Source organism: Acomys russatus, chromosome 12 (assembly GCF_903995435.1).
Source record: "Acomys russatus chromosome 12, mAcoRus1.1, whole genome shotgun sequence".
NCBI lineage: Eukaryota > Metazoa > Chordata > Mammalia > Rodentia > Muridae > Acomys > Acomys russatus.
This window is the reverse complement of record NC_067148.1, coordinates 44,631,580-44,658,292: the sequence shown is the minus strand read 5'-3', so window position 1 is coordinate 44,658,292 and position 26,713 is coordinate 44,631,580. Positions and strand designations below refer to the sequence as shown.

Here is a 26,713-nt window from a genome sequence, read left to right as displayed (position 1 = left end):
TCCAGCAGCTGTGTACTGTGCGTAATTGCCTAAGTATGTGCGTGCGTGCCCGTCCCAGCCCCTCTAAGCCTGCGTAGAATCATTGCAGCTGCTCTCCTGTTTGCAATAAAGCAATCTCAGCCTGTTATGACCAAGCCTACTTCTCTGCCTTATTTTTTTAACAGTGCTTCCTCGGGGCATTGGATCTACAGAGAGGAAGGAAGATGTGCTTGAGAGTAAGGCCACCCCACCCCATGCCCTCTTCACATCTGAATCTATGCAGAACATGGCACAGTCTGTCCTCAGACCTGGTGCAGAAATGCTAAGCAGACTTTTCAGGAGCAGACCTGGCTCAAACCAATGGTAAAGGGCCATGCTGTGGGAAGGATTGTAAACCTTGTTTGTCACAGGTGAAAGCAATCTTGGCGGGCTGTGCCCTTGAACACACCCCAGATATTCCCTGAAATTAACCTTGAGATAGACTGGCTGGAGCCATCGTGGGCCTGGAATTCAGGAAGGGGACTGAGGGACTCCACTTAGACTATTGTGTTTCTAATCGACCTTCAGTGGGAGAGGAAGACTGCCCCTTGCAAGTGAGAGAAAGGCTGGCAGAGTGGACAGAGAGGAACAGTAGGTTCAAACCAGTCTTAAGCACACATAAATCGGAAAGAGGATCAGCAAACAGGCTGGACCAGCGTGCAGGCCAGAGACACCTAGGGACCCGTCCAGTGAAACGGATACCGAAAGGTTCACTCTTATTTCCCTTTAACCTTTTTTCCCTTTTGTGTAAGCTAGTTGGGTTGTATAATAAAGTTTAATTGTTAAGAAACAGAGCCAACACCATGCTGAGGAAAAAGTTACCTCACACCACTCGCATTTTGTTTGGTTTTCGAGGCAGGGTTTCTCTGTGTAGCCTTGGCTCTCCTAGACTTTGTAGAGCAGGCTGGCCTCAAACTCACAACGACCCACCTGCCTCTGCCTCCCCAAGTGCTGGGATTACAGGCATGTGCCACCACACCCAGCTCACTTGCATATTTTTTAAGGTGGGGGAGAAACAAAAGCCAAAACCTGACACTGGCTCAGAGGTGGGACACTTCACCATGAAGGATCCCACCAGGGTGCAAGTTGGTGACTTAACAGTAGCCCCCCTTCACATGTGCTTGCTCTCAGCTCCCACTGAGCCCCTAGGGCAAGGAAGGGGTTCTCTTCTATGGGCCTAGGGGTCACCTACCAACCCAGGCTTTGGGAGTCCAGATGGCCAGCAATGGGAAGCTGCAACCAAGGTCCACAGGTCAAAAGCAGGGAGGGACCTCCTGCATCCCACATGTCCAGGGGCAGGGGCAGGTTCAGAGTGGCCACCACTGACTGGGTAGATGTGCTGAGCCCAGCGGGCACAAGTCCAACTAGTAAGTATGGTCTGCAACCATACAACGCACTGGATCCTGACCATCTTCAGGTGCCATCTGTCCTTCTGCAAGGCACACTGCTCTGGAGGACCATGTAGACCCTTGTTGTGTCAGGAAGGCCCTGCCCAGGCCCCAAGCATCTTCCCTAGGGCTGAGACCTCCAGGCCATATTCTCAGTCACTGAGAAGCTGCAGGCTCTGACTATGCTCCTCCCACTGCCTGGGTTAGGTAACTATGTCTCATATTGCTACAGCTTAGACGTCTGGAGGTAGAATCCTAAACTAATCCAAACACAATAGCCCCTCCAGCTTGCACACTGGAGACTTCCTGTCTGCAATGGAATGGGAGCAGTCAGCTTTTTGGGTCACCTGCTCTTGCTTTTTTTTTTTTTTTTTTTTTTTTTGGTTTTTCAAGACAAGGTTTCTCTGTGATAGCTTTGGCTGTCCTAGACTCACTTTGTAGACCAGGCTGGCCTCGAACTCACAGTGATCCACCTGCCTCTGCCTCCCAAGTGCTGAGATTAAGGCGTGCATCCTGCTCTTACTTTTTAAGACAGGCTCTCACTATGGAACGTTGGCTATCTTGGAGCTCTCTAAGTCAGAGATGGGCCTGCCTCTGCCTCCTGAATGCTGGCTTACAAGCTAGCACCACCACGTCCAGCTCTCTCACAGGCTTACTCTCCTCCCTGGGTGGAGGTCTGAGTCTTCAGGCATTAATTAGTCGTTGGCTGTGTTGGAGGCCTGAGGTTTCCGGAGTCAATCTCGTTGGTCAGTCGGCAGACTCAGTAGCAAGCTCATTTTCCCATCTATTTCTAACTTAGGTTTTTCTGGGTGGGTGGAATGCACTGTTCCCTTATCCTAGGGAGCATTGGTCAGAGCTGACACAAGTTTGGGTAGCTTGCTTTCCAGCTGCATACTGCTACACCACGCCGTTTTTCAGTGAGGCTTAGATACCACTAACGTCAAAATGTACTAACATTAAGGCACAAAAGAAAAGTTGGAGTGGGTCCAAGAAGTGGCTCTTCCCCAGGGATGGATGAACAGACGGGAGCATTGCACAGCTAGTAAAAAGGGGGAAACTACAGGCTCCCCTGCCTGTTCCTCACCCCCTGAGCTCCAGAAAATGAATGCCCAGTTGGAGTAAGAGGGAGGCTGGCACTGGCAGGAAGGGTTGACACACACCTGCTTTGGAACCCCCCACATTCACCGTACGTGTTTGTATCATGCTACTGAGCAGGGTGGCTACAACCTCTTGCTCCTCACTCGCTTACCGGCCCCTCCACATTCGCCTCCCAGTCCGCGTGTGGAGACACCATGGAGACCTAGAGAGCCCTATGTGTGCAACTAGCCAAAACTTGATGTGAATACTTTTCCAGCACCAACGGCGGGTGGTAATTCAAAAGTTTTCTGGAAACTGATTGACAGCAAAAAAAAAAAAAAAAAAAAAAAAAGTAAGTTTGGTTCAACCTCATGAGACTGGACAAGTCCTAGAGGTTAGTGTGCAGACCATGTGGTGTGCCCACAACTGACAGTTGCCTCTTTTCACTTCAGTTGGGGGACTGTTCCATAACCAGAAACCAAGCTCTGCAGGCAAAGACAGCCCACACACACTGGCTTACCACCCAGGCAGGTCTTCAAGAACCAGGTAAGCTGGGTGTGGTGGTATTTGCCTTTACTTCCAGCACAGGAGACAGAGGCGAAGGCAGGGGCGGGCAGATCACTGTGAGTTAAAGGTCCATTTGATCCTACCCAGTAAGTTCCTGGGTAGTGTAGAGAGACTCTGTCTCAAAGCAAACAAATCAGAGATAACAAAAACAAAAACAAAACAAGAGCCGGGTGTGGTGGCCTTTAATCCCAGCACTCGGGAGGCAGAGGCAGGCGGATCGCTGTGAGTTCGAGGCCAGCCTGGTCTACAAAGTGAGTCCAGGATGGCCAAGGCTACACAGAGAAACCCTGTCTCGAAAAAACAAAAAACAAAACAAAAACAAAAACAAAACCCCTCTAATCAAAACAAAACAAAAGGAATGGCCTGGTCAGGTGGACCACAGTTACCAATCCAAGACCTGCTTGGTATGACAGCAGATTCCACTCAGCCCCAGGTGAACAAGCTGTGGTGCTCAGGGTTACGGTGGGAACTGATTTGGGAACGCACAGCTCTGTTGCAGCCCACAGGGTGCCCACCACACAGAACTCTTTCCAGAGCTGCCTACAAGGCGGGTCTCCACAGGCTACCACAGAGCACTGAGATTTGGCCTGTTTGGGAGTGGGGCGACTGCCCACCCACTTGGCCTGCCCACAGGGAGCTGGCAGGAGGCCAGAGAAGGACCAGGTGCTCAGAGCTGGCTCGTCCCTAACCAATGAGACAGTAGCCTGGTCCATTGCAAGCGCCACCAGCCAGGAGGCCTCCAGGCCCACCAACCCTGCATGCCCGAGGCTCCATCATCTTGCCACAACGAGCTGAAAAGCTCTAGTTAGGCCTGAGCAGGCAGAGTCTTATAGGGGTTCAGGATGCCTTTGGGGTCCAGCAGGGCCTTGAGCTGCTTCATAAGTTTCACAGCCACGGGTGGCTTGCTATAGCCAAGTACGGTTTTCTTCTTGAAGCCTAGGCCATGCTCGGCACTGACACTGCCCCGCTGCTCTGCGGTCCAGGCGTACACATAGGGCTCCAAGGCGCCAAGCAACTCCTGGCTGAAGGCCTCTGCAGTCACATTCAGGTGAAGGTTACCATCCCCTGGGGAACAAGGAAACAGTTAGGCTGGGCGGGGCCCCAGAAATCTACCCCAAAGCATCCTTCTCAGATTTCTAATACTCCCTGAGATGTGCTCCCCCCCATCCCCCAACCAGGTGACTGCACCTTTGCCTCACCCATCCCTTCAATCCTCCATGGCTATGGATGGTAGCTGCTGAGCTCTGTCCTGCAGCACTTTGGGCAAATGAGCCCCTGCTCAGAGTCAGGTGGGAAAGCTGACAACTGCACTGCTCTCCCCATCACAGCACACAGGTCCCCTGAACTGAAGGGGATGGAGACTGGGAGGGATAAACAAGTCATCCCTGTCAATTAACAGCACACGACCTAAAGTACCGGGTTTTTTTGTTTGTTTGTTTGTTTTTTAATAATTTATTTATTTTTATTGTATATGCATTGGTGTTTTGCCTGCATGTATGTCTGTGTGAGGGTGTCAGATCTTGGGAGTTACAAACAGTTGTGAGCTGCCATGTGGGTGCTGGGAATTGAACCCGGGTCCTTTGGAAGAGCTGTCAGTGCTCTTAACCACTGAGCCATCTCTCCAGCCTCAAGCACCAGGTTTTTTGTTGTTGTTTTTCCTACTCTCCCAAAAATGACTGGAAACTGGCTTCAGAACCCTAGGGCCTGAGGAGACAGGCTGGTGGGAGCCATTCCTGTACACCAACAGGCTTGTCAGACATCACTTGGGAGAAATGAAGTGAGGACAAAGTGCCGCCGCATGCCTTTAGTCCCCGCACCCAGGAGCCAGAGGCAGCTGAGGCACCCTAAGTGTGAGGCTAGCCTGGCCGACAGAGTGAATTCTAGGCCAGCCAAAACTAGAGTGAGACCTGTCTCAAAAACAAAAACAGAGAGACAGATGGACAGACAGACCAACAATACCTTCTCAGTCCAGGCCTTGCACCCTTTGCTGGGACAAACCACAAAACTCAACTGACAAGCTCAGCTATGGAGGTCCAGCGACACCATTTTGAGGAACTCTCTCTTACCCATTCTAAGAACTTCTGCTGGACCTCACAGCCAAGTTAATAGAAGACTACATAACTAGTCTGACGGCCTGCTACACACTCAAGCCTGTTTGTTTAACCCACCTTTAAGAAAACAACGTGACAATCAGCCCTCCTAGTCTTGGATTTTCCCTGTGTAATCAGCTTTTTACAACCTAAGCCAATGCATAGGTATTGTCTAGTTAATCTTCCATGCTGCTGACCCAGAAGGCAGTGTGTGTGTGAATGTGTGTGTGTGGGTGTGGGGGTGTGAGTGTGTGTGAGAGTGTACGTGTGTGTGTGAGTGTGTGTGTGTGAGTGTATGTGTGAGTGTGTGTGTGTGTATGAGAGAGAGGGGACAATCACTTGCTGAAAAGAGCAAAAAAGGTTGAAAAATAACCTTAAGCAACAAATCTTTGCCATAGATTTTGGAAGCGTCATGGATGTAACTTGATACTTAATGTTCACAGTTCTGTTTCCTTTACTGAGTGCTTTGGGTCCAGCTGGAGTAAATAATATAATCGCTTGTGAAATTCTATTAAAGATTTCTGTAAATTATCTCTCTTTCCTTCCCCATGTGACCTTTCCTGGGCTGTTGAGTAAATATAAAGCTCTTTGTTGGGGACAGACAGACAAACAGCAATAGGAACACAACCAAATTCATAGTCAGACATCAGGCAGCTGTTGATAAACACACAACAGACACAGGGAGAGAAGGGGATTCAAACTTCGGTTTGCTCTTGGTCAAATTAACTCAGGAGCAGGAGCTGGAGAGATGGCTCAGAGGTTAAGAGCACTGCCTGTTCTTCCAAAAGTCTCGAGTTCAATTCCCAGCAACCACATGATGGCTCACAACCATCTACAATGAGATCTGGTGCCCTCTTCCGGCCTGCAGGCATTACATTCAGGCAAAATACTGTATACATAATAAATAAATCTTTAAAAATAAAAATTAACTCAAGAGCAAATTAAGCTTTCTCTTAACATGACACCAATGTGCCTCTGACGCGTTTAGCTCCATGTTGCTCACCCAAGTGCCCGTATCCCACCACATGCTTGGCACGGGGGCCAAGGCGGGTGCGCACGTCAATCACCAGGTCATAGAGCCGCTCCACAGGGAGGGATAGGTCATACTTGAACACATAGCCATCACGACTGAGTGCCTCTGTTATCCTTTCCCGCAGGGCCCACAGCATCTACGACAGCGAAAGGACACAATCAGAGATCACCACAATGGCCTCCTGGGCAAGGCTGAAATGGTTTTTACAGAGGAGAGGTAGGCAGAGGGGCTGGGTGTGCAAAGGCCTGGGATGCTGAACAAACCAACAGTGTGACAACGTGACAGAGACTTTAAGAAGATAGACTACTGCCAGGCAGCAGTGGCTGGTAGCGCACGCCTTTAATCCCTATACTTGGGAGGTAGAGGCAGGCAGATCTCACAAAGAAGACCATCGGAGGCTGGAGAGATGGCTCAGTGCTTAAGCTCTAGCGGAGGCCCCAGCTGTGGTTCAACCAGACAAAGTGGCTAATAACACCCTGTAGGTTCCAGGGACCCAGCACCCTCTTCTGGCCTCTACAGGTATAGGGTGTGAATGCAGTGACTATACATACAAGCCAGCAAAACACTCATATACGGAAAATCTTGAGGAAAAACAAAAACAGCGAAGGCAGAATGTGAATAATCTTAACTTTCCAAGACTCTCGCTTGCTCCTAATTTTATCTGAGCTAACAGCCACCTGATGCCCCAACACCAAGTGGTCCTCTGGATTCATTTGCATACATAGATGTTTAGCAGGCAAGAGATTCAGACTTTCTGAGGTATGTGCTTCCCATGAGTCAGACATGCTCCTATGGATAATCCTAATATTCACTTATCTCGCTGAGCTACACTTGACTCTTTGTTTGGTCTGTCTCCTGGAACATTTATATTTTCCTGGGAAAGTCATGTATCAGCTGCCTCAAAACGGATGGCACTCGGGATGTCTTTAGAGCCACACACGGATCTGCCTAGGACATGTCAGAAAACCCACAGCTGGGCCAGCTCCATGGGCTAAAGCATTTGCTGAGGCAAGCCTGCCAACCTTCCTCAGGCCATGGAGCTGAAGGGAAAGGGAAAAGCAACTCCCAAAAGTTATCCTGACCTCAACACACTTGCTGGAACCTAACTCCCCAAAGACACACACACACCCCACACACAAACACACATACACACACACGCACATACACAAACACGTACATACATACACAAACACACATATACACACACATACATACACGCACACAAACACACATACATACACACATATACATACACATAAACACACATACATACACACATACACACACACAAACACACATACATACACTGCACACAAATACACATACATACACACATACACAAACACACATACACACACACACAAACACACATACATACATATACACATACACACACATACACACACACACACACATACACACACACACAATATAAGAAGAAAACTCAGGGCTTCTGGAAGGAAAAACAAAGGGCCAGAGGGCAGGATGGCCCAGCACTCTGCAGGGCCTCATTCAACAAGAGAAGTCGGCAGAAACATCTTCAAAGCCATCATTTCACCAGACACACACTCAGGGACCAGGCTGTGTCATCTCCCTGAGCCTCAACTCCAATTTCTGACCCCAAATCCCAGCCCAGCCCCATCCTAGTATAGAATAGGGTGCTGGGATGCTCCAGACTCTCCCAGACCTTTTCTAGGAAACCCTAGAGAGACATGGTGGGGACACGGGGACCTTGAGGACTCAGACTGAGCACCTCTGCCGTCAGGAGTAGATGCAGAGTCGCCACCAAGCACAGGAGGACCACGTCAGGATGAAGGCTAGAGAGTATGATTCTCACCCCCACCAGCTCTGAAATCAACCTGCGGCAGAAAGGCGACCTCGTAGAATCAAGGGGCCACAAGGGCTGCTCCATTCCCCTGAACACCTCTGGTATGAAGCAATGGTTGCAATTACTTATGGGTAAACGCTTCAGCAAGCATGGGCTGTAGGGCTAGCATGTAGCTCAGTTGAGAGAGTCCTTACCTAGCAACATGAAGCCTTAGGTTGGATCATCAGCACCACATAGGCCATGCATGGACACAAGGTTTAGAGGATGCTAAACTTGGAGTAGAGGATGGAGGGCAAGTTCAAGGCCAGCTGAGGCTATATGAGAACCCATCTCATTAAAAAATAAAAAAAACCTGGCTAAGCAGTAGTGGTGCACACATTTAATCCCAGCACTCGTGAAGCAGAGGCACGTGGATCTCTGAGTTTGAGGCCAGCCTGGTCTACAGAATGAGTTCCAGGACAGCCAGGGCCACTCAGAGAAACCTTGTATCAAAAAAAAAAAAAAAAAAAACACCAAAAAGAATCTAAAAACTAACAATACAACACAACCATAGCTATAAGGTTATGGTTTCATAAATAGACTAGAATATATAACAGGTTGACTTTAGAGGCCACAGCTCAAGGAATCTGTTTTTCACACTCTCCACAGGATCCTTCCTTTCTCCCCCGCCCCCCACGACCCCCACCCCAAAATAACCCAGGACAACCCTGGCTGCTCCCTGCACCGTCTCTGTCCTCTACTGCCCTCTGGTGGCAACTCATTGTACTGCAGACAGCAGGACCAGGGCCAGGCACCAGGAAAATAAAACACGCGCTTAAGGCAATGAGCAGCTACCAAACAGAAGTAAGTGCTTCCTGTTCCTTTGTTCCCCTGGCAATATAGTCAAGGCCCGCTCCTCAGACACCCTCTTCCCCTGGACTTGTTGGGCCTTCAGGCTTGCCTTTGCAGTTCTTCCTGCCTCTCTACGCTCTAAGGCAAGTCTATGGGGATCTGTAGCCAACTTATAGCCAGTACACAGCCATGCAGCCTGGGGGCGGGGAGATGTGTGAGGCTAACTTTCTTTCCCCTGAGACAGGGTTTCTCTGTGTAGCCTTGGCTGTCCTGGATTTACTTTGTTAGACCAGGCTGGCCTCGAACTTAAGAGTTTGAGGCCAACCTGCTTCTGCCTCCCGAATGTTGGAATTAAAGATGAGTGCCACCATGCCTGGCTGTGGGGATGATTTTTTAATGTTAGTGAAAACGATCTGGAAACAAAGAATACATTTTTTTTTTCACTCCAAAGAGCTTTTCTATGTATACTATGAACTCTATGGTATCTTGGCCACACAGTCTATCACTGCGGGACATTTCAGGCCCTAGCTATGTGGACAGGAGGGAAGGAAGGGGAAAGCAGCGTTACAGCACCTGGACTTTCGTCTGGTTGGTGGCCATCGTGCCATCGCTCACCAGGCCGGAGTTCAGCACCTGCTCCAGGACGCTGGTTAGCTTCTCTGCATCGTGCCCTGCACTGGAGCCGGAGGTCTCAACCAGGACATAGAACGGACTCTCTGCAAGGGAGCAGGGGACACAGTGTAAGCTGTGGTCCCGCCTGCCAGCACCCGAAGTCACATGGCAAAGCCAGCTCTTCCAGGGTCCTCAGGGTGACCTATGGAACACGAAGTATTCGGGCATACTACACTTCACATGGTTTAAATGTAAGTTTTCCACTGACGAGAAACTAGGCCAAAGGTGACCCTCTGTGTGAAGCCCCGCCCTGCTCACTTTCAGCCTCATGGCTGGGTCCAACATGGTACCCACCAACAGCCTGATGTGGGAAGGGGCTGGCACTTCGAGGAAACTGCAGGCTCTCGACGCTGGCTTGTCTGCTCTTAAAAGACTCCAGAACCCCAGGGAAAACCCACTTGTTGGTAGAGGATCGCCTCAGACATGGCTACTACATGCCAAAGGCCATAATTTCCATCCCAAAAACTTATTCTTAAAATTACAAAAAAATTAAATGTGTATTACTAACATACTAAGGGGCACTGTACTATCCCTTTAATTTTTTTTTTTTTTTTAGGTTTTTGTTGTTGTTTGTTTGTTTTGGGGTTTTTGTTTTTTTGTTTTTTTTTTTGTCTCTTTGTAGCCTGGGCTGTCCTGGACTCACTTTGTAGACCCGGCTAGCCACGAACTGACAGTGATCCACCTGCCTCTGTCTCCCAGTGCTGGCATTAAAGGCGTGTGCCACCACCTCCTGGCTAAATACAAATCTTAAAGACAGCAAATCTTTCCTATACACAACGACCCATGGCCACACAGTGCTCGCTAACCACCCACCCTCATGGGACATTCTACCACCAACACCTCTGAGCCATCCAACATGTCCCACAGTGCCAAAGCAGTAGGGCCATACTGCCCAGCAGCACAGGGGCAGGTACCTTGGACTGGGTTGGTCAGGTGGAGGTGCTGTCCAACCAACTGCATGCATTCCGTGTCCATGAACTCAAACGCAGACAGGATCTCACCCAGCATCCCCTTGCAGGTGCTAAACGTCTGCAGAACCTCAGGAAAGCCAGGGCAGCCTGCAATAGGACACAGTGCATCAGACACCACAGGGTGAAGGACAGCAGGACCCAGGGCCTCACCCATCACCTGGCCAGGTCACCCTTTCTCAGAAGCAACAGCAACCTAACTCACATGGACAAGTAGAGTGACTTATGAAGGGTTTGGTGCTACCGGAAACACTCCACAGGTCAGCCCACAGGTACATATCAAGGTCTCTAGATCTGAAACTACAGCTAAAAACGTCCACGGAGCACTTGGAATGGCAAAAGAAGTCAGAGGGGCCAGAGCCAAGAGCCATCAGAAATGGGCCATTCCACTCACCTGTAGGTGTAAGGCTACTGTGTAATTCAAGGGCTGGTTTCTGTGCCCCCGCCCCCCTTATCTGGTTGCACTGCACTCCTTGTTCTGAGAATCTCTGAGCAGGGGAGAGAATGGGGCGGGACTTCCTGACAGCCAGAGGAGGAAGAGTTAGAAGAGAGGAAGAAGCAGGGGGTTCAGCCATGGGAAGAGGTCCAAGAGAGATCAGGAGGAGGAGGAGTGGAGCGGAGAAAGCTACAAAGTGCAAGTATCTCTGGGATGTACGCTGAGAGGACACCAGATTAGCTTAGAGGGATAAGAATGGAATAATAACTGCTCAGTTATTATTCAGTTATATGAAGCTTATTAAAATAATATAATAGAGTCTCAATTTGTTTGTGTGTGATAGCCGAGTTAAGAGAGAAACTGAAAAAAACAGTTTCAGAAAAACAACTGTAATGCTCACCTGTCGGCACTAGGGTCTAAGTTGGTCTCAGAAATTGATCCAACACTCATGTAGGGACACCTGAGATCTCTGCAAGGTTACCGGGCTCGGGAGCCACAGCACAGACCCCCTCCAAGAAGAAATCATCCTCTTCTAGGCTTCTAGGAACCAACCAAACCATTCAGAAGTGAGGCTCTGTATACGACCGAGGAGAGCTCAGAACAGAGAAGACACCACGAGAAGCCTGGTCCTCTACCACAAAAAGTGTTCGTGGATGGATTTAAAGGGAACGAGAGACTGAGAAAAGTCTGGTGCAGAAAGATGAAGAGTTAAAGAAACGTCTCAGTCTTTGGTTATATACTGGAGAGATGGTTCCAAAGTCAAGAGCACTGGCTGTTCTTTCAAAGGCTCTGGGTTCGGTTCTCAGCACCCACACGGTGGCTCACAACCAATCTATAACCCTAGTTCTGGGAAATAAGACTCTTTCCTCTGGGCCTCACAGGTATTGTGTACACAATGGCACACAGACATATATGCAGGCATGACAACATACACGTGGGTAAAACCACATACAGATATAAAAAGACAAAAAGAAAAGCCAGCATGGCGGTATACACCTGGAGACTTCTACACCAAGGAAATGAAGACATGCGGATCTCTGGGGCTTGCTGGCCAGCCAGCTTAGCTACTGAGTAGTTACCAGGATAACGGAGAACCTTGTCTCCAAGGACAAAGTGGAACAATGCCCAAGGTTAGCCTCTGGCCTCCACAAACACACACATAAATGTATATACACACACACACACATTTAATAAATAGAATAAAAGGACACAATAAGACCAAGTAGCTGGGAAGGGACCCTAGGACCCACAGCCTTCCCTGGTGGGATCCAACAAGTCAAGAGCACCTCTCTCTGTCCAGCTTAACTGGATGAGCCAGCGGCTGCAGGCAGGAGGCCAGGAAGTGGCCCAGATGAAGGTAAGAGAGACGAACACAAGCCACAGGCAGAAGCTGGCTTTACTTCGGCTACACAGAAAAGGATGCTGAAGCTGGGCGGTGGTGGCGCACGCCTTTAATCCCAGCACTCGGGAGGCAGAGATAGATGGATCACAGTGAGTTCGAGGCCAGCCTGGCCTACAAAGTGAGTCCAGGACAGCGAAGGCTACACAGAGAAACCCTATCTTAAAAAACAAAAAAACAAAAAACAACAAAAAAAGAAAAGGATGCTGAATGGTGAGAGGGCCCCATGGATGAAAGGCTGCAGCCCACTGTGGAGCTAGAGAGAGGGAGAGAGAGGCCCACTGCCTCAGAGGAATTACCACTATGCCATCGCCTCTCTCAGAACCGCACGACACACTTCTAAAATGCAAGCCAGCCACGACAGAGAAGAAAAGAATCTCGGTTTTGTGAAGGTGGAACAGGTCTTCTGGTTCAGGCTAACCGTAACGCTCACCCTGGAGGGCCAGGACCCAGATCTCCAGACAGGAAGCAAAGAAGCGAGAACAATGAGTTCCTCTCACTCCACGTGCACACCAACATGCCCAGGGCACCTGTCCACTCTCCACTCTTCACCTCAGAGGCAGGTTGAGGGACCTACCGAGGAAAGCCACATTCACAGCCTTGGGCCTGGGCGGGCACAAGATGGACACGGCAGTGATGACTCCCAGGGTGCCCTCTGACCCGATAAACAGCTGTTTCAGGTCATAGCCTGTGTTATCCTTCCTCAGGGAGGTCAGGCAGTTCAGGATGGTTCCGTCAGCAAGTACCTGGCAGGAGGAAAGAGATAGGCCTTCCTGCACTGGCTACCCATCCCTTCTCTGGAGATGCTGACCCAACTCCAAAATGTAGCCAGCCATAAACTCTCACCCACTCTCCCCACCCCACCCCACTCACCTCTCCCCACGCCCCTGTTTGATTCTGGATGAAGCCTGGGAATGAGTGGAACCCGGAGTGGATTAATCAGACTAAAGGGGTAACTTTTCTCCCCAGCTAGAACTCCGCAAACTCATCATAAGCCAAGAAGTTTGCTGTCTGGCTGCTAGAAGGAAAGAATGCACAGGGGCACAGCTGTGGAGGGCAGGGAGCACAGCTGTGGAGGGCAGGGAGCACAGCTGTGGAGAGCTGGGAGCACAGCTGTGGAGAGCTGGGAGCACAGCTGTGGAGAGCTGGGAGCACAGCTGTGGAGAGCTGGGAGCACAGCTGTGGAGAGCTGGGAGCACAGCTGTGGAGAGCTGGGAGAACAGCTATGGCCGGCAGGGGGCACAGCTGTGGAGGGCAGGGAGCACAGCATAGTCATTGCCAGTGAGGAGCACAGCTAGGAAGAGTAGGGAGCACAAATGGGAAGATCAGAAGCATGACTGCAAAGGGCAGGGAACACACCTAAGCAAGGCAAAGAACCTCAAGAGCTGGGAGAAGTCAAAGGACAGCTTGGGGGCAGGGAACACACCTCAGAGGCTGACAGCCCATGAAAGGGGGCTGAGGAGCACAGTTGGAGATAGGAGGAACACAGCCAGGAGGACCAAACGGCCCTGCCCTGAGGCTCCCCCACATCTGAGTCATAAAGGCATGCTGGTTCCCCACACCGCAGTTCTACCTGAGAGTCACTGGCTAATAATTCAAGTCAGAGGCTTACTGGATTTCCAGGATGGGACATATAATAACAGTAGTAGTAATTGTAGTAAATGGCAACCAAGCAGAAAACAGAGCCAGAGACTTACTGGATAAAGCACGGCTTTATATTTGCCCCAGGGCTACCTGGGTAAATAGGACACAGGCTCTGCCATAAGAACCGACCAGTAGATGTGATAAGTGAGTTAGTCTTCGTTGCCAACTTTACTGATAGAAAAACAGGAGCTGGGGAGACGAGTCAGTGGGTAGAAAATGCTGCATAGACAAGAGGATCTGAGCCTCTAATATATAGCAAGGGTTGAGGGGAGGGGACTCAAGGGTCCTGGAGGTAAGCTGGCAGGGGTGTGACTCCATACCAAGCTGGCCTTAGCTAACCTTCCTCACTCTCCAATTCCTGGAAGTCTGGTACTAGCCGAGTGTCACTGTCTGAGTAAAGTGTCCCCTGGTAGCTCCTAATGTGGACTCTGTACGTCCCTGAGGCACCTAGAGCCAGGAACCACTACAGTTAATGGAGTCCCTAACCTGAAACAGATACACACATACCAATATAGGCCCACGTCCTATACCGCTGCGGAGACCCAACCACCTCAGACTGAAGCTAGGACAATCCCCAGGGCAGGCTTTGCACCGCCTTAGAACCCAGCTCACCACTTCCAGGCCCAGGACAGTCCCTCGAAGTGAGCCATACCGCAGAAAGCGCAGACCGCCAGCATTGGTGGCCACGTTGCCCCCGATGTGGCAGCTGCCCTTTGCTCCCAAGTCCAGGGGCATGATGAAGTTCCTCTCCTGCACGTAGCGGCTCAGCTCCTCCAGCACACAGCCCGCCTGGCAGACCAGAATTCCTACAAAGAGCAACTGGGTGACCAACAATGTCTGGATTTCTAGGGATGTGAAAACTCTCACTGCTGGGCTGGAGAAATGGCTCAGTGGTTAAGAGCACTGTCTTGCTCTTCCAGAGGTCCTGAGTTCAATTCCCAGCAACCACATGGTGGCTCACAACCATCTGTAGTGTGATATGGCACCCTCTTCTGGCCTGCAGGAGCACATGCAGGCAGAGCACTGTATACATAATAAATAAATCTTTAAAAAAAAAAAGAAAAAAGAAAAAAAGAAAACTCTCACTGCTAGCCAAGTGTGGTGGCACATGCCTTTAATCCCAGTACTCTGGGGCTGGAGAGATGGCTCAGCGGTTAAGAGCACTGACTGCTCTTCCAGAGATCCTGAGTTCAATTCCCAGCAACCACATGGTGGCTCACAACCATCTATAATGTGATCTGATGCCCTCCTCTAGCCCGCAGGTGTACATGCAGGCAGAGCACAGATACAATTAACTGTAACAACACAGAAATCCTGTCTCAAAAAGCAAAAACAAAAAGAGAAAAAGAAAGCCGGGCGTGGTGGCGCACGCCTTTAATCCCAGCACTTGGGAGGCAGAGGCAGGCGGATCGCTGTGAGTTCGAGGCCAGCCTGGTCTACAAAGTGAGCCAAGGCTACACAAAGAAACCCTGTCTCGAAAAACCAAAAAAAAAAAAAAAAAAAAGAGAGAGAGAGAGAGAGAGAAATAAACTGTCACTGCTGAGAAACTCGAAACTCCCTTATAGGTAAGAACCTCTCAAAAGCCATCTCTTCCTACTAGACCAAACAAAACACCTGGCCCTTCGTAATGACAATATAAAACAAGAAAAAGGAGAAAGGCAAAAATGGAGCCAAAAAGATTCTTGTGTCACTAAGAGGAAGGAGAGGAAGAAAGAACAGTTACAGATCAGTGCCCTCAGCTTGGGGATCACTTTTTGGTGCCGAGATGTCGCTGACGACTACCAACAGTAGCCCCTTCCCACCAATCCAGCAGCCTCTGTAGAGAAGAAAAGGCTATGACACCTCTTCACAAGAATCACTGCATGGCCACACATATGTCCAGGAAGAGCTGCCATGGCAAAGACTGGATGCGAATGGGACTTGTGTGACACGCCCCCACAGTGTGAGCCGCCTAGTGCCTTACAGCCCAGGGAAGTTGGTCCTGATGCACCTGCCAGGTCCGTCCCAGCCAGGACCTTATACACATGAGCGCACACAAATGTCTGAGCTCGTCTCCTTGCCTAAGCAAAGTCACAGAGGCTAGCAAGGAAAGACAAACTCATCTGGCCATAGGAAGGACAAGAGGAGTTCAGAGCCTACAGCACACAAACTTACCAGATACATCGTGAAAGCTGATGACCTGATTCATCAGAGCAGTGGACAGGATGACTTCATCAAAGACGGGGACACTGCCCCCCACCATGCCAGTGTTCCCGCCCTGTGGGTTCACGGCCAAGTTCCTCTTATGGCAATGCCTCGGACAAACATAGGGTAGATATCAAGCCGTGTTCATATGACTACCCCCAAATGACATGCTACCAAGCTGACATCTGTCTCCCAAGCTTGATCTCCTTTCTAAGCCTTTCTGCTTGACAGAGGCTTCTTCCCTAATACCCCACGAAGAATTCTAAAGGAGAGTCTACCCCAAAGCTATACACAGAGAAAGGGAGGCTAGCACTGTCTTGGGGCAGGGGGAAGTGGTTTGTGGGGCTTAATTCCAATGCCTTCAGAACCCTCTCATAGCGTTTGTAAGAGTCAGCACACCAGCTGTACCCTCCACCACTCTCACTCCGTCCAGTACCACTGCTAGGCGCTGAGTTCTGAGCCCGACACACCAGCCCTTGGGCTATGCTTGCGATGAATCCTGCAATCAGTATTCTTGCGCCCAGTGAACTCAGAGGGGCAGCAAACTACAGGGACCTTCTAACGGGTAGGTATGAACGTGGCCCATGGTGTTGCAAAGCACTGTGTGACTGCAGACGGCATCTTACCTAAGCATGCAGGATATCTCCTCTTACCTAAGAATCTGGGACACTTCCTCTGAGGTCTTGGGCCTCAACAACACCTTGCTACAGCCTGTGACAGGAGAACACACTTGTCAGCCCAGGTGGAGGGAAGTGGCTCAGTCACAAGCCTCCCTCCCCCAATGCCCACCCTCCACTCTAGCTTATCGGAAAGAACATCCTCCGTGACATTCGCTTTTCCTCAGTGACATGCCAAGCACAGCCACCAGAGCCACACACACTTACGTGCAAGAGTGAGACGTCTGAGGGTCCTGGGCCTTGCTAGGAATTCTGTAACAGCTGGATCACTGTACAGCAAGTGCTGGAGCCAACGGCCCCTCCCCACCTGCTCTAGCATCGACCTGCAATGGCATCTGTTGGGCTTCTCTGGAGACTTGGAAACATCCTGCTGTTCCTCAAACTGACTGTTGACTTTTAACAGACTCTTCTTTAACCAGTTAGTACAATAGCTAAAAAACTTACAGATCTATCCATCCATCTGTACCTTAGGTTCCAGCAGAGAAGGACTCCCCTTCCTGCAGCTTTCTACTCACACCAGAGTGGGTTCATGCCTTCCTCACTCACTCTTTACTGCCTTTGTCTGATGCCCAAATGGCAACTGGGAGCCACTTGGGGCAGCATTTGTTGCCACAGCCATCCAGGACATTCAAGCTTCTCTCTCCCTTTCATCCCTTTGAAGTCCAAATGCTTCTTCCATCCCTGTGAGCCCTAAGGTAATGGTGGCTGCAGAAACACTGTGGAGCAGCTCTGTCCTCGAATTAAGTCACCCTAAGATTCAAGCTCTACACTTCGTGACTCTGAGAGATAGGAGACAGTTTCTCATCAGAATAGCTTTTGCAGCCGGGCGTGGTGGCGCACGCCTTTAATCCCAGCACTCGGGAGGCAGAGGCAGGCGGATCGCGGTGAGTTCGAGGTCAGCCTGGTCTACAGAGTGAGTCCAGGATAGCCAAGGCTACACAGAGAAACCCTGTCTCGAAAATTCAAAAAAAAAAAAAAAAAAAAAAAAAAAGAATAGCTTTTGCTGCCTAGGCTGGCTGGCCTAACCCAGGGACCCAGGTCACCAGTGGACTTTCTGCTGGCTGTGTTCAGGGTGCTGAGCCATCCTGTGTGAATGAGCTCAGTGCTATGAGCACTGCTGGTGAAGGCAAGCAAGACATCCAGTCTGCAGTGGCTTTTCCAACAGACATTCGAGAGCCCAGCAATGGGTCTGCTCATAGCAGGCAAAGTAACAACAGAAAGATAATACAATTGTGATACACGTAGACCCTTCTAACTAGAAACCAATAAAATGAGGAGCTAGTAGCCAATGAGATCAAGAACAAGCAACAAAAGCTGGGCGTGGTGGCGCACGCCTTTAATCCTAGCACCTGGGAGGCAGAGGCAGACGGATCTCTGTGAGTTCGAGGCCAGCCTGGTCTACAAAATGAGTCTAGGACAGCCAAGGTTACACAGAGAAACCCTGTCTCAAAAACAAAACAAAACAAAAATAAAAACAAACAAAAAGAACAAGGAACAACAGGCCGGAAATCACCAAGACAGTACAGGAAAATGCCCAAACCAAGAGGCGAGTCTAGCTGGAAAGGCTCCAACCAAGCCAGGAAAAAGACAGGCCCCAAACAGTTCCAGGCAGAAAGGCCACTCACAGGGTCAGGACCTGCCCTCCGCATGCCTTCAAGAAGTTGCAGCAGAGGGGCTGGAGAGATGGCTCAGAGGTTAAGAGCACTGACTATAAATCGGGCGTGGTGGCACACACCTTTAATCCCAGCACTCGGGAGGCAGAGGCAGGAAGGATCACTGTGAGTTCGAGGCCAGCCTGGTCTACAAAGTGAGTCCAGGACAGCCAAGGCTAACACAGAGAGACCCTGTCTCAGAAAAAAAAAAAAAAAAAAAAGAGCACTGACTATGCTTCCAGAGGTCCTGAGTTCAATTCCCAGCAACCATATGGTGGCTCACAACTATCTAGAATGTGATCTGATGCTCTCTTCTGGTGTGCAGGTGTACATGCAGGTAGAGCATTGTACATATAATAAACAAACAAACAAATCGTTTTTTTAAAGTTGTCACAGGCACTCTCTGGTATCCTAGACCCTTTGCAGTTGATGACAACATAAAAGGATTCCTCATTCACCCTTCAACAAACTGTAGTCCAACCAACCCGAATGCCCTCCTCTGTCCCAGAGCCTTGCTACAGCTGCACTCCTGAGCCTCTCCCCTGCTTCTTGTCCCCTGAATGTTGTTTGCTTTGCAGCCTTTGCATGTGGTGCTGGCACTTTGCCAAATCTCAAGAGCTTATAGGTACCTCTCCTGATAATCCACCCGTCCTGGCTATTTTTATGCTAACTTGGCAGGCACAAGCTAGAGTCATCTTAGAGGAGGGAGCCTCCATTGAGAACATGCTTCCCGAAGAACCAGCTGTGGCGGGGGCGGGGGGCATTTTCTTTTCTTTTTTTTTTTTTTTTTTTTTTTTTGGTTTTTTCGAGACAGGGTTTCTCTGTGTAGCCTTGGCTGTCCTGGACTCGCTTTGTAGACCAGGCTGGCCTCGAACTCACAGTGATCCGCCTGCCTCTGCCTCCCGAGTGCTGGGATTAAAGGCGTGCGCCACCACGCCCGGCTTGGGGGGCATTTTCTTGATTAGTGATTTATTGGGGAAGCACAGCCCATTGTGGGCGGTGCGATCCCTGGGCTGCTGGTTCTGGATTCTATAAGAAGCAGGAGGAGCAAGGCAGTAAGCAGCACCCCTCCATGGCTTCTGCCTCAGCTCCTGCCTCCAGGTTCCTGCTCTTCGTGAGTTCCTGTCCTGACTTCCTTCAGTGATGTGAAAACCCTTTCCTCCCTGAGTTTCTTTGGTCATGGTGTTTCACCACAGCAATAGCAACCCTAACTGAGAGACTGCCAAAGGACCATTCCATCTCACCCATCTCACCACTCACCCATCTCAAGCCTGGCTGCCCAATGCCCCCTTTGGTCCCTAGCTTGCCTCCTGGTGAACTCACTTGGACTTCGTATCCACTCATACTGGGGACAAATCTGACTTGCTGCCTATCTTTATAAGTAGGAAACACAGTTGTGGCCACAGTGTACGTTTGACCATGGCTGCCAGCACCCCTCCAAACTTCTACCCACCTTGCCTCTCACCCACTAGCAATGACTTCCTCCAGCTACTGCAGGCGATCTGCTACCTGGTGTCTCACACCTGTGCAGCTAGCTCCCTTATGTACATCACCACTCCTGCTCACTGCTTCCCCTTTCCTCCTTTCCTACACAGCTTCCCCCATCATCCCCATCAGCTAGGAACTTGCTACAATGCTCTCATCTTAAAACAGAAAAATGAAGGGCTGGGCATGGTGGCGCATGCCTTTAAATCCCAGCACTCGGGAGGCAGAGGCAGGCGGATCGCTGTGAGTTCAAGGCCAGCCTGCTCTACAAAGCGAGTCCAGGACAGCCAAGGCTACACAGAGAAACTCCATCTCAAAAAAACAGAAAAACAAACACGAACCTCCTCTGGCTTGTGCTCTTACCTTTACCCCCCAACCCCCAACAAGTACGTACCCCTCCAGCACCCCAGTACTGCCCTCTTCCTCCAGCCCAGAATCAGCTCCAGCTATACTTTGTCTTCCACCCCACCAAGGTCACCAATGGCGCCACAGTTCTTAGTCAAGCTCACTAAGGGCGTCGACCTCGATCACTTTGCCTAATCCAGCGATCCACCTGTGTGGCCTCACCAAGCTTTTCTCCACTGACTCTGTGACATACTCCTGTGGCTCCCCTGCTGCCCCTGGGCCTTGCTCTCCCAGTCTCCTTAGCTAGCTTGTCCTCTCCACTGACGGCCTTGGGACCCGGAGCTCCAGCATGGCCCCAAGGCTGGACTCCAGATTGGCCCCGCCACTTAGCCCAGCTGGCTGCATCTATCTCGGCAAACCCAAGGACTTGCTCTTCCATGCTCCCTTCAGCCCAGTAAACTGGGGTCCACACAACAGTGCTGTTGTTCCTCTTTACCTCACACGCAGACCTAGAGGACAATTCTTTCCAATCCCTCTGGAACCTGTGATGATGTCTCAATTTTATCAGGTCCTTCCAGGAAGAGAACAGCCATGTGGCACTGGGCCAGGCTGCCTGGCACCCAAGTGTCCCCACTTCTTGTCAAACGCTCTCTATACACTGTTGCCAACTACTTCTCTTCACAGCAAGAATGCCATGCTGTGTTTTCAAGCTGGATAAAATCACTTTAAAAGAGGAGTTACCCAAAGGAGGTGCTGGGCCTGGGTTACTGAGAAGGATCTCAGTTGGGTAGAATTACTGACCGGTGGAAACAGATGCAGGAGGTGGCAGACAGCAAGAGCACCTGTCATACACCCATCTATAAAGATACACACACACATACACACAGAGTCAGAATCTTAACCCGGGAACCTAGAAGAATGGCTTCATATAGAAACGGGCTCTTAAAAAAAAAAAAAAAAAAAAAAAAAAAAAAAAAAATATATATATATATATATATATATATATATATATATATATATATATATATATATATTTGTTGTTGTTGTTGTTTTGCTTATTTGGCCAGGCGTGGTGGTGCACGCCTTTAATACCAGCACTTGGGAAGCAGAGGCAGGCAGATCACTATGAGTTCAAGGCCAGCCTGGTCTACAATGCGAGTCCAGGATTGCCAAAGCTACACAGAGAAACCTTGACCTCCCAGTGCTCCTAACCTCTGAACCATCTCTCCAGCCCTTAAAATGTATTTTTATTTTATGTGCATTGGTGTTTTGCCTGCATGTATGTCTATGTGAAGGTCTCACATCCCCCTGGAAATGGAGTTACAGACACTGTGGTGCTGTGGTACCTACCATGTGGGTGCTGGGAAGTGAAGCCGGGGGGGGGGGGGGGGGGGGCGGGTCTTCTGGAACAACAGCCAGTGCTCTTAACTGTGGAGCCATCTCTCCAGCTTAGTATAAAAAAAAAGGCTTGACGGGATAATTAAGACCTAATGTTGAGGTCTGGAGACAGCTGGGCAGTTAAGAGCAGTAGAGAGGACTAGAGTTTGGTCCTAGAACGACCACATGTATAGCATCTCTGTGCACAAATCCACACTCTCTTACACACACACACACACACACACACACATACACACACACACACACACACACAGTTTTTTTTTTTTTTTTTTTTTTTTAAAGATCTTGAGATCATCCTGGACTAAGTGGAGCCTAAATACACCAACAAGACAAGTTTCTATGAGACCAAAGGGGAGGCCTGGAGCGATGGCTCAACAATTAAGAACACTTGCTGCTTTTGCAGAGAACGTAGTTTGAGTCCCAGCACCCACATCAGGTGGCTTACAATTACCAGTAACTTTAACTCCAGAAGGTCCAATACCCTCTCTCTTCTGGTTTCCCAAGGCACTTGCTTGCTCAGGCTCAATCAGTCCCTCCCACCCCCTCAAATTAAAAAAAAAATCCCCCCCCCCCAAAAAAAAACAGAAGAGGATAAAGACAGAGGCAGAAGCCGGAGGATTGCTGACCAGAACACCTGGCGTCACCAGAAGTTCAGTGTCAGGAAGGACCCTCTCCCAGAGGCTGCAGAGAACACACCTGATTTCAGACTCTAGGCTTCCAGAACTGAGGGGCATGCCTTTGGTGAAGGCTGTCGGAGGGGAAGCTGAGCAAATGCAGGCAACAGTGTTCACACACCCTCGCTTCAGCCAAGGACTCCTTCACTTTTTATTCTGCCCATTTTGCTCTCACAAGACCTTGGTGGTGTCTTCCCAGACTTGTGAGCCATACTGACTCTACTGCCCTCCCCGACACTGTCTTCCTGGTTTGATCTCTTAACTTTAACTGCCCGGGGTCCCAACTCACCCCTGACGGTCCTCAGCCAGTCCACATTGCATGCCTGCAGTTGCTCTGGATCCGTGATAACCCTGCCAGGGATGATGCATTCGAACGCAGCCAGGTCCTCCTCAGACACAGTAGAAAATGGCAGCCGTTGCACAGGGTATCTCTCAGAGGTCAGCATCACCTCAGGGCTGCCAGGGACGGAGGAGTACCCTCTGCAAGCCAAAGGGCTGTACATACCCCGAGGGCAAGCCAGCCACTTCAACCCCACCGAAGCTCCCTGAGCGTAGGTTCTCCTCCATCCTGCAGAAGCCCGGAAGAGCCTTGCGGACCACCTGGGCACCAAATGGAGCACCATTGCTCCGGATCTGAGAGAAATTGAGGGGGGGCGGGAGGAGAGACTGAATTTGCTACCCACGAACAATATTGCAGTGAGAAAGCCCCGCAGCGGCCTCTGCACCCCAACTGAAGTCACCTACACATAGCTTCCAGCAGTAGTTCTCAATCTGCAGTTCACGACCCCTGGGGGCGGGTCGCCTATCAAATATCCGACCTATCAGGTTTTACATTACGATTCATAATACTAGCAAAATTACAGTTATGACGTTTGGGGGTCACCGCAACATGAAGAACTGTATTAAAGGGTTACAGCGTTAGGAAGGTTGACAACCACTGGCCTGGAGAAACGGGGTGGCTTGGCACTAGAAAGATGAGGTGCAGAGGACGAGATGCTTAGGAGGGTTTGGTTCTTAATGTTTCGTCCTGTAGTGTAACATCCAGAGACTCCCCTGAGTATGTACTTGTGGGCGGTACAACCTCTCGTGGGCGCTGTATTTTAACTTTTGCAAACAGCAATCGCTTTCCCAGGCCCTTCTCCTTCAAAATAAAACTAGATTTTAAGGCACGAAAAGGAAAGGAATCACGGAACTGTGCGCCCAAACATAGTTGAAAGGCGGGTTTTACATTCACGTAGTAAACAAAAATGTCTTAATGGAAGGAAAGGAAGTGAACTGTGACAGTGCATACTGGCCAGGGTAGGACAGCTAATCCATGTAGCTTTCCGGAAGAGGCCACCTGAAGGATCTTACTTGGCCGCTGCTTCCGCCTTACCTGAGACGGAAAAAACACACCACACAGCATGCGCGAAGCAAGCGCATGCGCCATGTGCTATGACGTCAGGGAAGACCTGCTATTTGCCTTCCCAGCCAACACGGCCAAGGGTTGTGGGAAGTGAAAAGTGCTGTAAATAGGCTCGCTCCTGACCTGTGCGGTCACAGTCCCAGCTGCACAGACCCAGAGACCAGCGCCCTCCACCCAGGAACTGCAGCCAGCCCACTACGCACCCTGGCGTCCGTCAGAATGCAAATACCGCTCACCCAGGTTCCCACCCCTGCACTACCGTAGGCCAGGACCAGAGGGGTGGAGCAGGAGACTGCGCATGTGCGTCGCCCCTCCCTCCCAGACCCCGCCCTTCCTCCCTGACGCCACCCTGCTGGGGTCCTGCCCCGCCCTTCCCAGTCCTTTGGCCCTGAGCTCCTGCTGACCTATCCTTAGTCTGCCTGGTCCCAAAGTGGAGATTGCCCTGCTTTTACCAGACTCAGACTCCACGCAGCAGATGTCCCAGCATTCTCTATTCCGAGCGCTTTTCCCAACTGGCCCCATCGTGGTCCACCCGACTAGCCCCAAAAGCTAAGTGGCCACTCCTTCATTTCACTGTGGCTCTTTCTGCAGGGGCCACTGTCACCCTTAGAAGCTCCTCTTTTCCCCAGGGGCTTCTATCTTCCTAGGGATCTCTGTCGATCCTATGGATCTCTACCCTTTTCTATCTCCCATGGGCTTCCGACTTACCTGGGGTCACTGGTCCATCAGCAGACACTACTCTGAAAGCCCAACCTCCAAGTAAAGGGCCAGGGCTGGGACTTGACTGTGGGAACCACAGAGACCAGACCAACTCTACAGGAGTATTTGTGACCTCCTGGGGCCAGCCCCAGCCACCCACTCCTCAGGCAGTCCTGTCTCGGCTCTGCAGTACTTTATGGCAGCTCCAAGGCACAGGGAGCAGCAGCAGTTTCCTAGGCTTGATGACACTGTCTTTCTCCCCTGCCACTCCCAGCCCTAGGTAACAGTTGCTGTTTCTTGAAATTATTCGGTTACTTCAGCATTCCACTTTCCAGCCTTCCACACACCTTTAAATAACCCTAGTAGTTTCCATTTTGCTGGTTGGACAATACTTGGGGTCTGAAACAGGGTTCATCTCCCGGTTTCCAATAACTGTTAACTTCTCCCGGCTTACCCACTTCCGTTTTCCAACGCAGAAACAAGCCTGGAAGTACATTCTGTAAGATGGCAAACTAGCCGCTGGTGGTGCCCGCCTTTAACCCCAGCACTTGGGAGGCAGAGGCAGGTGGATTGCTGTGAGTTCGAGGCCAGTCTTGTCTACAAAGCGAGTCCAGGATAGTCGAGGCTACACAGAGAAACCCTGTCTCGGAAAAACCAAAATAAAAAATAAAATAAAAATTAAAAAAGATGGCAAGCTAATTTAGAATTCTGTACCAGATATGTTAGATCTCTGAACCAGGAAGAGTGCCAAGCTCCTGAGACCAAGGCAGACTAGAGGGACAGTGCTGCTTTGCCAACTAAAAGCCATGGATGGCATCCTGGTAGTCCTTGCAAACTGGATAAAAGAAAACTTGAATAGGCCCAGACAGCAGCGGTGACCCACACCTTTAATCATAGCACTTGGGAGGCAGAAGCAGGCAGTCAGATCTCTAGGAGTTCGAGGCCAGCCTGGTCTACAGAGCAAGTTCCAAGACAGACAGCTACACAGAGAAACCCCTGTCTCCCAAAAGTAAAAAATGAATTCAACATTTAGGAGTCAATAGCCACATGCCATGTGCTGGGAGGGGGTGGAGGCATCTGTGGCTGTGCCTTCAATAGAGCAATTCCCTAGGGTCTGCCCACCCTCCTAGCTTTATCAGACAGGAGCATTGGGATGTAGGTGTGCTGCTTTTTTTTTTTTTTTTTCCCCGTTTTTGAGACAGGGTTTCTCTGTGTAGCCTTGGTTGTCCTGGGCTCACTCTGTAGACTAGGCCGGCCTTGAACTCACATCGATCCACCTGCTTCTGCCTCCCGGGTGCTAGGATTAAAGGAGTGCACCACCATGCCTGGCCCGTAGGTGTATGTTTAAAACCTTTTTATTTTGGGTTCTTATGTCTCTTTCTTCCTTCTCCACCCCAATCCTTCCAACACTTCAAGAGAAAAGAGGTTAGTGGGGAGAAGGGGTGTAGTTCTCCTTAGCCACTTCCTGCTGCCCAGGGTCATTAGGTTCCTTGGGGGGCAAGGCCAGTCTTCCTCTCAATCCCCAACTGTTTCTCTTCAAACTGCATCAATCAGGAGCACCGGGAGAATGGGGTTCTTCTTTCTTAGAGCCCCCCAACTCTGTCTGGGCTTTGGCATTTTTTTTTTCACCGAAAGGACGTTTATTCATAAGCAACAACGAAGGGCCCGCAGTGACTATCTGCCCATTAGAACAATGGAGCCCCACTATGTGCTTCCCAAGAACTAGAAATGAAACACAGAAACACAAGACCGCTGGGGAACATACTGGTCCCCACTGTTGGCCTCACAGCCACCTAGCCAGCCATGAGCAGGCTGGAAGGCATGGGCCACAGCCTGCAGGTGCTCACTGTGACCACCAGATGGCAGCAGTATGGGCTTTGGCATTTATTTCCTCTCCAGAGTCCTCAGAATTAAACTGTCTGCAGCTGGCAAAGAGCCCCTCTCCAAGGCAAATAGTCTGCTGCTGTGGACAATCTGAATCAACCCCATATTCCACACCTGGGATTAAAACAAAGACATGTTCACATAGCATACCTGAGTTTTTTTTTGTTTTTTTGTTTTTTGTTTTTTTTTTTTTTTTGGTTTTTCGAGACAGGGTTTCTCTGTGTAGCCTTGGCCATCCTGGACTCACTTTGTAGACCAGGCTGGCCTCGAACTCACAGTGATCCGCCTGCCTCTGCCTCCCGAGTGCTGGGATTAAAGGCGCATACCTGAGTTTTTAAAGACATCAAAGCTTCCATTTA

The 26,713-nt window shown here is 50.2% G+C and overlaps 1 protein-coding gene across 1 annotated transcript; it reads right to left on the bottom strand.

Annotated features, from left to right (window-relative positions):
- Nucleotides 1-3,600: 3,600 nt before the first annotated feature.
- D2hgdh (D-2-hydroxyglutarate dehydrogenase) lies at nt 3,601-23,884 on the bottom strand. Its single transcript, XM_051154401.1, has 10 exons — nt 23,742-23,884; nt 22,656-22,999; nt 16,789-16,846; nt 16,106-16,245; nt 14,564-14,757; nt 12,885-13,053; nt 10,419-10,562; nt 9,406-9,548; nt 6,144-6,309; nt 3,601-4,115 (listed from the first exon to the last, which is right to left on the bottom strand). Exons 1-10 carry the CDS (start codon nt 23,786-23,788, stop codon nt 3,856-3,858), a joined length of 1,665 nt encoding a protein of 554 aa, XP_051010358.1. The 5' UTR covers nt 23,789-23,884; the 3' UTR covers nt 3,601-3,855.
- Between the last annotated feature and the right edge of the window lie 2,829 nt (nt 23,885-26,713).